The sequence below is a fragment of the Eucyclogobius newberryi genome, unplaced genomic scaffold, assembly GCF_026437365.1.
Source record: "Eucyclogobius newberryi isolate DKJ021-1_F unplaced genomic scaffold, fEucNew1.0.hap1 SCAF_3, whole genome shotgun sequence".
Classification (NCBI taxonomy): Eukaryota; Metazoa; Chordata; class Actinopteri; order Gobiiformes; family Gobiidae; genus Eucyclogobius; species Eucyclogobius newberryi.
The window spans coordinates 31,734,922-31,749,986 of record NW_027315945.1 but is presented as its reverse complement, the minus strand read 5'-3'; the positions used below and the strand labels follow the sequence as shown (position 1 = coordinate 31,749,986).

The window sequence follows — 15,065 nt, the reverse complement described above, 5'->3', positions numbered from 1 at the left end:
AACATCCAAATGTTAACATCTTAAAATAAAGCATTTGTCACGTTTAGAATTACTCACAGAGGGAAGAGTGACACTATTACTCAAATAAGAGTACCACTACTTCAAATAAGTAAGAGTAAAAGTATGATGTCTTAAAACTACTCCCAAAAGTAAGATTTCTTCAAAAAGTGACTTAAATCTAAGTGAGTAAACGCTACCCAATTCTGGTAATTGTGCCATCATAACATCACATTGCTCTGTGATACAGACCTAAGACTAATGTTTCAAGCCTTATTAAAAGTACCAGGCTCTGCCAAAGTTACGTTAAACGCTCCCTTCTGAATGATTTACTTTGACCACCGGTCTAAAGCCCTCTACTTGTTTCAATATGTGGCCCTGTGTGAAACTTGTACACCACTGCTCGAGGAAATGGTATACATCCCCCAGCAGAAGTTACATTGTGCACCTTTAAAGTCCAAATAAAAAAATATAACTACACAGCTATCTATGAACTATCTTGCCAGAGTCCAGATTTAGGCATCAGTTTACTATTTATTGATTTGAATGTTTTCCATGTATGCACTCTTGCATTGCATTTGCCTGGCAGAAGCTTTAAAGTATTTTTTGTTTTATTTAATTTTACATCTAACCAGGCAGTGAAATTAAAGTTATTCAGTGTCACATCTTCACTCTGAACATCTTGACTTCTCAAATAAATGCTAATGTCATTGCTTGTTTTGTCCACAGAGAGGCGCCCTTGTCCTGAGCTGAAACGTCCCCAGTGCAGCTCGTGAGCCTCAGATCATGTCAGAGTGACAGCTGTATGTATGTGCTGTGTTTACTGTACACACGAGTCCCTTTATCTCAGTCTTCTCCAGCGGGAACAGAGGAAATATCACAACAGACTCTGTCACGCCGATTTGGAAACTTTAATCTCTGAAAAAGCAGGTGATTAAACAGCCACATGTCACAGTTAAGCTTCACATTTTTATGCTCATTGCTTTGACTCCTCTCAAACATACCAGCCACGAGGGCGTAACTGACCGACTAACAAACACATTTATACATGATCTGTTTAAATGATTCAAAACCAGTGGTGAGCTATTGTCAGATTATCGTAATAATTGCATCCTGTAAATTATACATCTATTTTCAAGAATAACCTGCATTTCTCAGCTATGAAGTGTAACTAATATCCAGATTATGTAAGTGTCCACATGTTGTGCTGTCATCAGAGCATGTCCGATGTCTCTAAATGCAGCCGACATGGATTCAAATGTGTGGAGATATTCTGTGTGTGCTTTGTGCGCACATAGTGACAATGCATGGCCTGTGTTTTAGTGCATCGAGTGTCGCTCCTGGGACCAGAGGAAGCTGTTTGTGTTGTGGCTGTGGGAGGTTGTCACAGCAGAGCCCCACGGCCCTGTGGAGCTGTACAAACACGGAGGTCCAACGGTCACGTCTGGACAGAGGCTCAGTGACAGAAACTTGAGTGGGCTGGACGTTGTGATAGCAGCCGGTGTTTGTGTTATGTAACACACAAAGATCAAGTCAATAATAGTGCCTGTACTCTTGGACGTCAGGACCAGAGAAAGCACCCGCCGTGCGAAAGTGAAGGCGAGACTTTAGACAGCAAATAAAAGTGTGATCAACATTGATTGTTTTATATTTATTAGGAAAATGCCCAGTGATTTGTACTACTTTGTTTTATGAGAGTCCTTTGGGAAACAATTTGATCTGCTGCTACAAGTCTGTCTATAAGAAGCATCTGTAAAATCCTGGAACTAGATCAAGGCAGAAGCTCTTAAAAGACATTTTAAAGAGGCTTGTTAAAACACTGTGGTGTTTATGGCCTATAATCATGAATAATCAAGCATCATGCCACAGACGGACATTCATGATAAAGCAAAATGCAAGCCAAATCAAACTGTCTACAAATTAAAATCTTTCGAGTTTTTAACCACAAAGCTTTCATGCAGTTTTGTACAGTCATTCTGCACATTCAAGTGTCTCATGTGGGGTATGATTAATTGTCCCATTAAAATTTAAGACTCAGGATTACTCCTCGTTGGCCTATTCCAATCATTCCAGCGTGCATGTCGATTAGAGGAGGAATTTCAGCCAGGGGGGACAATCAGTGTGTGTGTGTGTGTGTGTGTGTGTGTGTGAAAAGTGATTGACAGCCGATGAGTGACCTGACATAGTAATTTGATTCAAGCGAGTGACAGATTGAAAATGTAAGGATATTATCGTAGCGAGGGAGGCAGAGGTTTGACATGCCTGTGGACTGGTTCGCGCGTATCTCCCTGCGTCGCCCACCGAGCCGGACGGAGAGAGAGTTGGCACCGGGCTAGGAAAAGAGAGGGGGAGAGAAAGAAAGAAAGAGGGTGTCGTGCTCAGTCTCTCTCGGGGCTCCACGCACAACTCAATATCTAGGTCTACAGTAAGCAGAATCTAACGTGTTCCACAGCTGCTCCACTGCTCCACGGGACCACGACTCTTACTGCACTACATTTTACTGCAAACTTCAATTACATGCAAAAGATCTGAATCCTGCAAGTGAAGATAACAGTACGATGGCAGTAAGTAGTATTTTCTTACTTCCTTTCTTGTCATTACTTGCATGTTTCTATCTGATTTATGTATTTAGCTTGAACAAGTTTGAACATATATCACTTTATAATAACTACACTTGTATAATAACTAAACTAAGCATGAATAAAGGCTTAATTCATAATGTACGAATAGTTTATTAAGAAGGATTCAGTTTTACTTCAAGTTAATTCTAACTCCTGACCTTTTAAATAAGTAGTTTCTGAACCTGAATCTTTCTCAATAAACTGTTCATTTTGAAAGTCTTGTTCATGCTTTATTAAGGTGTAGTTATTATAAAGTGGCACCAAAGTTAATTGCCAATGCATTTGCGATTTATGCTTTATTATTACAAGGATTCGGTTCAGAGTGTCACATTTTGAACTCAACCAGGAACATTAACAATCGAGAACGACTGAAATATCAACTAAATACAAGAATCCCATGCATTTCAGAACACATTTGTGGGTTTAAACTACAGGGTTTTTAGGTTTTATGAATAATAAAACTGGGAAATGTTGTTTTGCAGAGAAATTATGCTACTTCGTTATTACTTACGGTAGACTTTTAGATTTAGATTTCTTTGCCATTCATCTTGCAGCTCTATAATTACCTGCATCTATCTATCCATCTGTCTATCAATCAACAGGAATACAAAACGCGTGAATGTACGGCCCAATAATGCATTTTCAAATAGTCAGTGACTTCCAAAATGCAACTGTTCATTTAGATCTTTGTAAAGCCTGGATCATATTCAGTGCTAATACTTTAAATGTGTTAATTATTTTAGCCCCTGCTTAAACGACACAGATCTTTTCAACACTCATCTCTTTGCCAGTGGCTCTTATTTAGAGGGGATTTTATTAATAACCACCTCTATTCGAAAGTGCTTGGCTTGTATCAGGAATCAGAATGGCCCGCGGAATAAAAGTTTAAACTCATTTTTCTATAATAAACATATGATAAACATTGAACAACAATAACAGGTCAAAAAATAGAGGGCAAAGAGATAAGACATTAAATATATCACAAAATGAAATTGCGATATAATAAGCAGATTGACGCGACCTTTCTCTTCATAAGTTTGTACGTTTTGTTTTTACCTCTGTACTGTAAAAGCAGAACTTTTTGACAAAACCCGTCAACATTTTATAGATTGCAAACTTGTAAGAAAGAGCCGTGTGAGTCACTTTACGACACGCTTTGGGATGGAGCTAATTGGCTGTGCTTTGGTGCTCCAGTCATCTTCTCCGGGGCCAAAGAAAACTCGCATGTGACTACCAGAAACATTCCCAACGGTTTTCGAGAGCCAGGAACGATAGTTATGGTAGATCTCAGTTTTCAAACTTTTCACATCAAGTACCATAAACAAAAATATTAATCCTTCAGAGTACTACCAGTTCTAAACCAGGTCTAAACAAGAGATAATCCAAGTCTAAAATAAGTCACACATAAGTCACAAATGCTAAACAAGGAATATGTCTACTTGGAAAATGAAGATGGACAACTTTATTATGATAAAAGCCATGCATTTGTCTTCTACTCCACATGTTGGTTTTTGCTGATGAGGCTCCACAGACAGTTTTTAAGCTGCTCTATAGGCATGGACTCAAGTTATTGCATGTTAAAATGGAATATCCCCTCCCCAATAGTCTATTGATACATCCTGAATCACATGGTATGACACAGCTCTCTGTAATAACACAAAACTCTGCACGAAAATGTACCAAAAGGTAAACAACATTTGTATTGTTCCATATTAGGTGCATTCACACTTACACAATCACCACATCAACATAGAGGACTAAACCCAGAACTAAACACGGGCAAAGTCGGGGCTAAACCAAGACTAATGTCATAATAATAATAATAATAAATATAGCCGCAAGCGGCAATGATCGGCCCTCGCCACGCCGCCGCCACGCCGCCGCCACACCGCCGCCACGCCGCAAGAGGAGGGGGCGCTAACGCGCCCCAATTGTCCTTTTATTACGCCTACTGCTGAATCTGTGACGCTGTCACATCTTCTCCCCTTTGTTTTACCATCAAAAAGCAATTTTATTTTGAATTCTTGGCACAATGTGCGGCTTTGCCGCACAGACACCGTGACTCTTTGAATGAAAATGTGGATAACTTTTGATGGTCTTGAAGATGAGTCTCACCAAATTTCAGGTTAATAGGGCTGACGCCCTGGGAGGAGTTTGTGAAAGTCTAAAGTGTAAACATGTTCTGGCGATTTCCCCATTGGAATAACATGAAAGGTTTCGGTCATCGTTACGGCAACGCCATAACAATTATGACATGAGTCATTGACTTTTTTGATGGGGATGCTAAAATTGAGTTGTGTGTCAAATTTCATATAATTTCGCAAAACTAAACATTTAACCTCCATATAAAATCTGTAGGGGGCGCTGTGGCGCCAAATGAATTTATTTCACTTCAAGTAGGTTTAGGGCAAAGAGTTTAACAACTGATTCTAATTTGACGCAATTCGGACTTTATCTGCGCAAACGGCAGAAATTTTAAATATGGGAGATTTCTGAAATTCTAGCTACAGTTTGCGGCTTCGCCGCACAGAGACCGTGAGAGGTATCAATGTAATTTGGATAACTTTTGATGTCCCACTCCTCAGTAGCATTTTCACCAAATTTCAGCTTTTTAGGGCTAACGCCCTGCGAGGAGTTCGTAAAAGTACGACGTTTGGAAAAACTCCGAAGTCATGTTTAGCCATTTTTGAAGCAATATGGCCGACATTTGGTTGGGCGGACGGCGTTGCCGTAATAATATTTTTTACTTCTCTTGTCACCATCTACCTCTGCGCCAAATTTCATGATTCTACGATCAGATTTTTTTTGGGTCATTTCCCATCTCTCAATGCATTTTTGGTACATTTGGGGGCGCTGACGCGCCAATTTTTTTAATTTTAGAAAAGGGAAATAGCCAGAATGTAGAGAGGCACGATTTTTAGAGGCGTGCAAATTTTTGTGACTTTTCGTCAATGTTCACTGGGTGAAAAATAGGGGGGTTGGTCCCGAGAAGAAGAAGAAGAAGAAGAAAGAAAGAAAGAATAATATTCCGATGCGAAAACAATGTTTCCCATTTTTCAAATATCATAAACTATACATTTTCGGAAAGCGCTCGCGCTTTCCTACCTCATGGTGTGGGTCCCTGGTCACTGACGGGTACTTTCGATAATTTTGAGTGGGCTCCGCCCACTTTGTGTTTTTGGCCCTCTATACAGTAATAATGTTCAATTTTTGCCTTACATGCTTATATGCACGGAACATGCAAGAGATGGGGAACGTATTCGTGAGCTACTTAGCGCAAATGAGTGCTTTATAAGTGCTCGTTTAGTGCGAACTTTTGCACGGGCTTCGCCCGTTTACAACGGTAATGTTCCATTTTCCTACAACTAATTAGTATGCACGGGGCGTGCATGAGTGGAGGAGTGCGTTAGTGAGTGTTTGGAAGTGGGCGAGCGCTTCGCGCTCGATTTTGTGCGCACTATGTGCGCACTTTCGCAGCCGTGCTTCGCACGGCCTTACGAGATTAATAGGCCTCTCGCCAGCTTGTGGCGCTCGGGCCTAATAATAATAATAATAATAATAATAATAATGTAATAAGCGGTTAAATCACAAAAACTACTAATCGGAATTACAACGGTTTAAATTAAGTTGCATCCTGACAATTACAGGTCATGCACGGCGCACAGACCTTTAAATTGTATTATAGGCAATGCACATAAAACATTGGTCTTACTCAAAATATGGAAATAAGTTGTGTGCCAAGTTCGACAAAGTTGCTAAATGTTGACTTTGCACTTGTAATAAACAGAGTAGATTGCTTAAAAGTAACTAATAACTTTCCACCGCGGATTAGGCAGAGGTGAACTTGTACTGAATACCACGCCCTCATTGTGATGTAATGACCTTATTGAATTATCATTAAACCGACTGTCCCTTAAACCCTCTTATGCAACACTCCACGCAGAGAACGCAGTAAATATACCTCTTGCTGTGATAGTATCTTTTGTGTTAAGCTATAGAATGAGGCCTCCTAATTTTCAGGGCTCTGAGTGGATCCTCTTCAAAGACACTGGACACATAACAGAATGACCAAACCGGCTGAGTGACAATGACAAATGTGTGGAGATAAGACAATGTGCTAATGCCGTCGCAACTGTGCCGAGTTTCATGTGAATATTCATGGAGCAATAGTAAGGCAAACGTAACTGCGCAGTGTTTTGACAGACGAATACACACAGAGATGTTACTGCTTTTATTGGCATTAAACTTATCTTTCTCCTTGGAGACTAAAACATGTATCAGACGATCAGACCTGTCAAATTCATCGGAAACGTGCAGAAATATTAGCTTTTTTATCAACCCTTATTTGAAAGTTGACCAAAAAAACATTTATTTTTAAAAGGTATCAGCATTTTGGAGCATTTTTACTACCGTATAAAGGATATTCTCAAATTGCATTGCTTCAAAACAATATTCATAACACTTAACGCTTTATTAATTTACCAAAAAATGATGTAGACACAGTGACATTTGTAAAGAGACAGTCAAAAAAGTTATTTGTATCATTGAATAAGCAGTTTGATCACAAAGCCAGTTTTCAACGTTTAATATATGATAAAAGACCTATTCAAAAACCATAGCCAGTTTTGAACTTTGTAACTGAATATGTCTCATCTCAACCGTCAGCTTTGTCAAGGATACGATCCAAATGATGAGTCCAAGTCTTACAGAGATACTGGCTATATCCATTATTTATATTCCAGAAGAACAACACCTTCCAGTACAGTATGCGAGGCGACAGGTGCGCCTCCAAATGTAGCTCAGATTCTGGCTTCATCCAGTGCCGTTATCATCTATCATCATCAACACGCTCCGTGCCTTTGGACGCCCTGTCGACCGCAGCGCCACTCATCATGTGCACCCATAACACAGTGACACATTTCATCAATAAGGCCTTTGTCCTCAGGTTACTGAAGCTCAAGACCTGAAACCCAATCACGCATATGTTCAAGTTGTCCAAACAAAATGTGTTCGGAACCGTCTTGTGTTTGTTTTTTGTTTGTTTTAATAAAATGTCAAGAGAAGGGCAGATATTTATAAGATTGTGTTTTCTTCTCCCTGCTCCTTTTCGATTGTGATGATCATTTATGTTAATGTGAATAACACACGATTGAAATAAAGAATGATAATAATATATTTAAGTTAAAGACATCTGCTGTCTGGGATCGGCTCGGCTCCTGAAACAGAATCGGGAATCGTCCAGGTGGTGATGGGACTAACTCAGATTATTGGAGCCTTTTCATGTTAAAGAGTTGCTTAAAAGACTGACTATTTATGTTAAGGAAGTCAATCCGTTAATAAAACTAGGCACTGGGAGATCAAATTAAGGCTAAGATTTGATTAATACTCGTCCAACCTCGAGGTGGCCTTTGTCATCTGATAAAACTGTGTGTGTAAAATGTGTAATGTGCGTTGCCTGCTCTACTTCCTTGCCATTTCTTGAGTTCATTTAGGGTAAATTTGCAGAGAAAAAATCATTAAAAAATATAAGTAGAAAGATTTGTAAAGAAAAATACATTCTGTAGAGTAAATTTGCACAAAATATACAGAAGAATTGAAAGAAAAAGATGCATTCAGAGTAAATTTGTGAAGAAAAATACATTAAAAAAGGAAAGAAAAAATGAAAAATACATAAAAACAGAGAGGAGACTGAGATACGAACGGTTCATGTTCAGGAGTCCCTCGAAAGACACCATTTGGTCACAAACATCATAAGTTCAAGGATATCGGTTCAGTTTCAATCTTTAAAGTTTCAATATCAGTAGTGGAACCAAAAAAAAAATCACTTTTCTAAAATAATCTGATCCTAATTGTGTGTGGTGATTGTACAAAGCTGGAGCCTCGTTATTGTGTTTGTCTGAATCGCGTGCTCTTGGTCTCTCAGGTCGCTGCAGCTCAGGAGCTGGACGAGCTCTGTTACCTCTCGGCTCAGGCCATGGGGAGTCTGACGGTGTCTGAACACTTCCATGTCATCAAGCTGCTGGGAGAAGGCTCCTACGGCAAAGTGATGCTGGCCGTGCACAGGAAACGAGGTCAGAAGTCCACCATTAAAGTGTAACGACGGTAAAGCGCTTTATTCATCGTTAGACAACTTCAGATGGAGAGTTAATCGGCGAAACCATCATGTCGTGATTCAGTGCAGCTCCACATTCAAGCGACACTTTTCCCCCGCGCACTTCTCCTATTGGTCAGCCTCTGTCGGGCTCCGAGTGAGTGACAGGCGGATTTAACCAATCACAGTGAAGTGTGAACTCTCAGAAGACGCACGTTACCTGTTCTTGGGATATTATAAGATACAAACTCTGTGAATCGTAATAAAATTGTGATGTAGGCAAAAAAATAATTGAGATAAGGCTCCTAGAACCTTGCTGCATATTTTGTTGTGTCCATGGGCAAGACACTTCACCCGTCTTGCCTCCAGTGTCCATGTACGCTGGTGTATGAATAAGCCTGGCGTTTTTACAGCGTATATATGTCCATTAACATGCATTGTCCCAACCAAAAAAGTAACAAACAATTGGGTATTTTTAATTGGCAGGGAAACGCAGACGCAGGAACAACATGCAAACTGAGAGGAGCCAGAATTTAAAACCCTCTTGCTGTTTCACTGTGTAATGCAAATGTAAGCAAGAGTTCATCAATCAAAATGAGACAAAAAATAATACAACTCAAAATAATGACTTGGATAATCCGTGCATAAATTAATCAAAATGTCAAAAATAGCCCACTATCCCGTTTTACATGCGGTTTATTTGTATCCAAGCTGTGAGCGTCTGATACCCAGGACAGGCCTCCGATTCCATGTACATTCTGTTTGTGTTGTAGAAGCAGTGGGAGTAACATGAAGACAGAGGAGGCTTTTAAGAGCGTTCACTTAACCTTTTGCACTTGTGTTGCTCTAATGAAGAGCTCAGAGGGATCGGGTTTCCTCGGGCCTGTAACGTAGTAGTTCCTTAGGGGAAGTTAAATTCGTTCATAGTGTCAAATTCTGATCAAGTATTTCCATAGATTACATAACCAGGGCAGAGGAGTCTAAAACTGACAGACGTATACATTAAGTGACAGTTTATCCACTGTTAAAGTTTTATAAAACATATCCACAACCTTTTTAGGGTGTTTAAAGGAGACTTACAACGTCAAATGAACCTTTAACCGTAACGTTCCCAAATGTTCCCTCATCATAAGTATTTTTTTTTGTATTTTACATCCACTTTTTGTTTTTATTTTTCCCCCCATCCCTGTGTATGAATGGCTCATTGACAATCTTAATTTATCAGGAGCAACATATTACAAGCGCAAGATGAAAATACTAATATTAATAATAAATCGTAGGAATTGTTGCTAGTACACAAAATGACCCTTGACCTGTTTTGATTCTGATCCCTGAAAACGTTTTTTTTCTTTTCCTCTCAGGATCCCCGATGGCTCTGAAGTTCTTCCCTCGTGAGTCCACCACGCTGGCGTCCTTCCTGCGCGAGTACAACCTGTCTCTGTCCTACTGCACGCACCCGTCCCTCACCCGAGCGCTGGGCATCTTCTTCTCCACTCCAGACTACTACGTGTTTGCGCAGCAGGCCGGGCTCTACGGCGACCTCTACAGCGTCATCGTGTCAGAGGTCAGTATGTATGAGCGGGACATAATTCACGCTGCAAGAATCAGTTAAAAATGATTTGTTTTGAGTCGTTTTCGCTGGTTTTGATGACGTCAAACTGGATTTTGTCACTGAAGAAAAGGCTTATACTTGATACTGATTTTGATAACACATTGATAATTAAGAAAAAACTATAGACAATCTAATGTAAGTTTCAACACAAAATAATAGTATGTTTTTTAAGTTACTATGTGGTCTTATTCTGGCTCTAATAAAGCAAACAAACATTCTAAAACTGTTCAGAAAAGGTAAACTTTTGTCCTGTTTAGGTGATTTTTAGTATTTATACTAGTGTTTATACTTTCTCATATGAATACCGTTTGTACCTAGTTTTGATACTTACTTTAGTATCAATTTGTATTAAAATTTGAATACTTTTGACAAGCCTTGTTTAGATAAGATTAGATTTAGTAACAAAATGGCCCTTTATGTGTCAAAAACATACAACAACATTATATTTCAAACTAGTGGTGGAAAGTAATGTAGAACAAAAGTAAAAGGTAAGTATCTGTACGTTACTTCAGTAAGTTTTACAGTGGATACTTTTTACTTTTCCCTCTCTACATTTGAGAGCAGAAACTTCAAAACTACTATATCATTTACATATACATAAATAGACAGATATCCTGATTTCAAATGTTCATGAATGAGTGTAGATAATAGGCACGATCTGTAATTAGGGACATTTTGTCTTAGGTGCTGGTCTGGTGGCGGTATATTAAGAGCCATATTAATAGTAGAAACCCTGTGTACTTGAATGTTGGTAGTACAAGTCTGGAATTGCAGAGTGTTGTTGAGTGCTTAAGGAAGACACTTACATGTTTGACTGTCATGTGATCTGAGAGGCCCCGGGCGCCAAATAGCTGCCATGTTTTGTTAGTCTGAGATGGGAATGTACATTAAACATTCGGAGACCACCAAAGCAGTTATAGGGCAATTATTTTAATGTAATGTTCTTGTAGCGGAGGGCAATATTGACAAAAAATATATATAATCTTTTGAGTAATAACTAAGGATTTAACTAGCAATTATGCTAGTAGTTGACTAGTCAGTGATTATTTCTGTTGTACATTGAGACTTTTTAGATACATTTTTATGTGTAAATGTGGTGACAGAAGGCTTGTAGATAAAGAATATTTACAAATAGAATGAATTATTGGTTAAAATTCTAAATTATAACACAATAATGTTCTGGTCTGTGTGATACAAAGATCTTTTTGTATGTGTTTCCGAGTCCGTACGGTCCAGATAACTACGCAATACAATATTCAAATTATAGTCAAAATTACTGTAGTCCATTCATTGTTGCAGCACTAATGATGATGATAATCTGAAAATATTTTGGCAATCCAACAGAACTAAAAATGTCTTAGTTAGAATCAGACAGATGTAAAGTCCATAATATACCATTTACACCATTATTCAAGAGTTTGAAAACAACATTCACGATATTATTGATATTTCAGTATATTGTCTATTTTCTGACGACACAACTATATGAATTTCAATATGAATTTCATCCGACACCTTTTAACTTCTGCGTTACTTTTATCACTTTGCTGCGCCGGTCCGTTTTACTTTGAACCTCCTTCGCTCCTTCGTTAGTGCTGAGTCCAGTGGAATATCTGGCTTGATAAGAGCGTGGCCTCTCGTGTTAAGTGGTCCTGCCAGTAAGTTAAAAGCTGACCGATAAGCCGCCCTTTTTACCTCCGGAGTGAGTGGAGAGAATGTGGGTTAGGGACTTCCAGAGCGGCATCAGCTGTTTCTGACGCACACCATAAGACAGCAGCTTTACAAGGGACTCAACACAGCGCGGCGGTAATTTGTTTCCAGGGGAGTTGTTAAAATCAAACAAATCCAAATATGATGCGCGTCTATTTTCTTGACAATGCAACGTGGTCCATAAAAAGTTCACTGGTTCAGAACAAGTGGTTCAGAAAGTTCACGGGTGTCGCTCTATCTCCTTTCAAACAATAAAATATGCATTTCAATTACAAAGACAGTTAGGCTTCATCCAAAAAATAATTGTAATCTTTCAGAGACACGATTTTTTGGGGGGGAAATACCGGTAATTGCGATTTTTGCAAGTGGACGTTGTAAAAAAGACTGAAAAATGAATTGATTAAATACATTTCCAGTATATGTTTGTAGAAATCTAAGCTACAGGTGCAAGATTGTTCTATAAAAATACATTTAGTCTTTGCTGAAGACGTTCTTTTATGTAAATATTCAGCCTCTGCGCCAACTTTAAATTTTTATTGCAATTTATTACACGGCCTTAATTTGTGATTTGAGTTTTTGAATCAGGATTCAATTCAGTCTTTGCTCAATCTTTATTTTAGACACCAGACACTGTGTACTTTCTTACTAATCCAGGTGCAATATATACCATTTGAGAGAAGCCAAGTCAATGTAATAATATCATATTTTACAAAACATATTGACTAGTTCTGAACATATTTAGATCTTGCTGTTTGCAGAAGGCATTACCCTATAAATAGGGTCATATAATTTGCGATTCTGATTATATTGTATGGATTCTAGCAGCCCTGTTTACCGTATTGTCCGGACTATAAGTCGTGCCGGAGTATAAGTCGCACTGGACTATAAGTCGCACCAGCCAAAAAAAGCATAATAGAGAAGAAAAAAACATATATAAGTCGCACTGGAGTATGAAATGCAGTTGCAAGTATGAAAATAACAAATAATATCACATATAAGTTGCTCCGGAGTATAAGTATATAAGTATAAATATAAGTTGCACCCCAGCCAAAACTAGGAAAGAACTTATAGTCTGGAAAATACGGTAGTATTTTAAGTTAATGGCACATTTTCTACAATATACAAACATGTTTTGCAGGAGGGCATGGAGGAAGAGCGCATCCAGAGGGTCATGGCCCAGCTGAGCGGCGCAGTCACGCACCTTCACTCTCTGGGCTTCGTCCACCGCGACATCAAACCCGAGAACATCTTCCTGTGCGACAGCTCGTGCCGCTGGGTCAAACTGGGCGACTTCGGCCTGGCCCGGGCCGTGGGATCCACCGTCCGCGCCGTGTGGTACGAATCCCCCTTCTGCACGCCGGAGGTCGGACCGGCGAAGGAGGCGGAGAAGGAGTGGGAGAGGAGGCAAGAGGAGGGCACGGAGGAGGAGATGGAAGACACTTGGATCACGGTGGAACCCGGGATCGACAGTTGGGCTTTGGGCATGCTGACTTACTGCCTGCTGACCGGTTGTTTCCCTTGGGAGGAGAGCACGCACGACGACCGCCGCTATCGAAAATACGAGGAGTGGTTTGAGATCGAGAGGGCGCACGACAAAACGGACTGCTACGCCATCATGGAGGAACGCTACAGGGAAAACCCGCCGCCCTCGCAGTTCCACGGCATCGGCTCGCTTGCCATGGCCCTGTTCAAAGAGCTCTTGAACCCAGAGCCCAAGCAGCGTGGCAGCCCCGAGGAGATCCTGAGCTACCTTGGCGGCCCCTGGCTCTTGGGCAGCGAGCGGGAGCAGAGGAGAAGGGCCCAGGAGGCGCAGAAAGAGGCCCAGAAGGTCAGCGAGACGGGAGGTTTAAAGGACGAGCTGCTCAGGGAGGGCAAAGGAGAGAGATAAACGTGGACTTCACTGTGGTAGATCATGTGTACACTGTAAAGAAGGAATATCCAAATAACTTGGATAATTCTGACTTATTATGATTACTTTTTTTATTCGACTGATACATTGGGTCTTACTTCAGGCTATAACTCGACGGAGAAAGAAAGTCAACAACAAAAAGCAATATCTGGACTTTAAATGAAGGTTCCTTAGTAAACTATTTATTATCTATTATAACTATTATTTTGGTTTATGACTTATTAACAACATATTATAAGTCATCTTCAAATGATAGTCATTGTTTAAACATCACTAGTGCTCATTTACACCTTATAAATAGTTGACTAAGGAACTCTTTTTAAAGCATTACCCATATCGCAGTAGTTTTGATGTACATTTTGAATTAAAATGATCTGTTATAATAATAATTCTATTGTTATTATATTTTTGTTCTTATTTCATATTAGGCAAAAGAGGTGGTGTTGTTTTAGATCAATATTTTTCATCATCAAAATGTAAAAATAATCCTCTACAAATATTGTAGTTTTAATACTACCGTAAACACACAAGAAGTATGTCTTTAGAGTCTTTTTTTTAATTCTGTTGTTGTTTTTAAATTATTAAGATAAATCCAGTCAGAAACATCACAAAACAATTAAACTATCCAAACATTTCAGCCTTTAAATCTAACCTGTTCAAATGCAATTGAATATTGTGAATACGAGTCATTCTAAGTTATGTTGGGTAAAACGTTTTGTTCTTACTTGGTGCATTATTTAGACACTGTCCATAAGGTGCTGCTGTATATTCATATTTTTATATAAGTCTTGTTCATATGTGTATATAAGTCTACGTGTGTGCATGTGATTTATTGCAAAGATGTGCTGTAAATATTTAAAGTGTGAAGTAGGTATTAAATCTTTCAAATGGCTGTGTAAACGAAGCGCTCTTTATCAAAATGTTATCCATGCCTCAGAATACACTTGTAGAGAGTGGTTATGGGCGGATCGGAGAGACATTAAAACTTATAGTGTCAAAACAGATCTGATTTCACTGTCGCTGCTGGCGCTGCAAGATCCTCTCACACAGTATGGCCAAAGTGCAATCCAGTACGTCCCAAAGGCCACTAACACATTTACTACAAGACTCTTTTAGATATGTTAC

General features: G+C 39.4%; 1 protein-coding gene across 1 annotated transcript; it reads left to right on the top strand.

Moving 5' to 3' along the window:
- The first annotated feature begins 2,459 nt into the window (after window positions 1–2,459).
- sbk3 (SH3 domain binding kinase family, member 3) lies at window positions 2,460–13,972 on the top strand. Its single transcript, XM_072460337.1, has 4 exons — window positions 2,460–2,561; window positions 8,542–8,689; window positions 10,071–10,273; window positions 13,170–13,972. The coding sequence occupies exons 1-4, from the start codon at window positions 2,556–2,558 to the stop codon at window positions 13,917–13,919; spliced, it is 1,107 nt and encodes a 368-aa protein (XP_072316438.1). The 5' UTR covers window positions 2,460–2,555; the 3' UTR covers window positions 13,920–13,972.
- The last annotated feature ends 1,093 nt before the right edge of the window (window positions 13,973–15,065 follow it).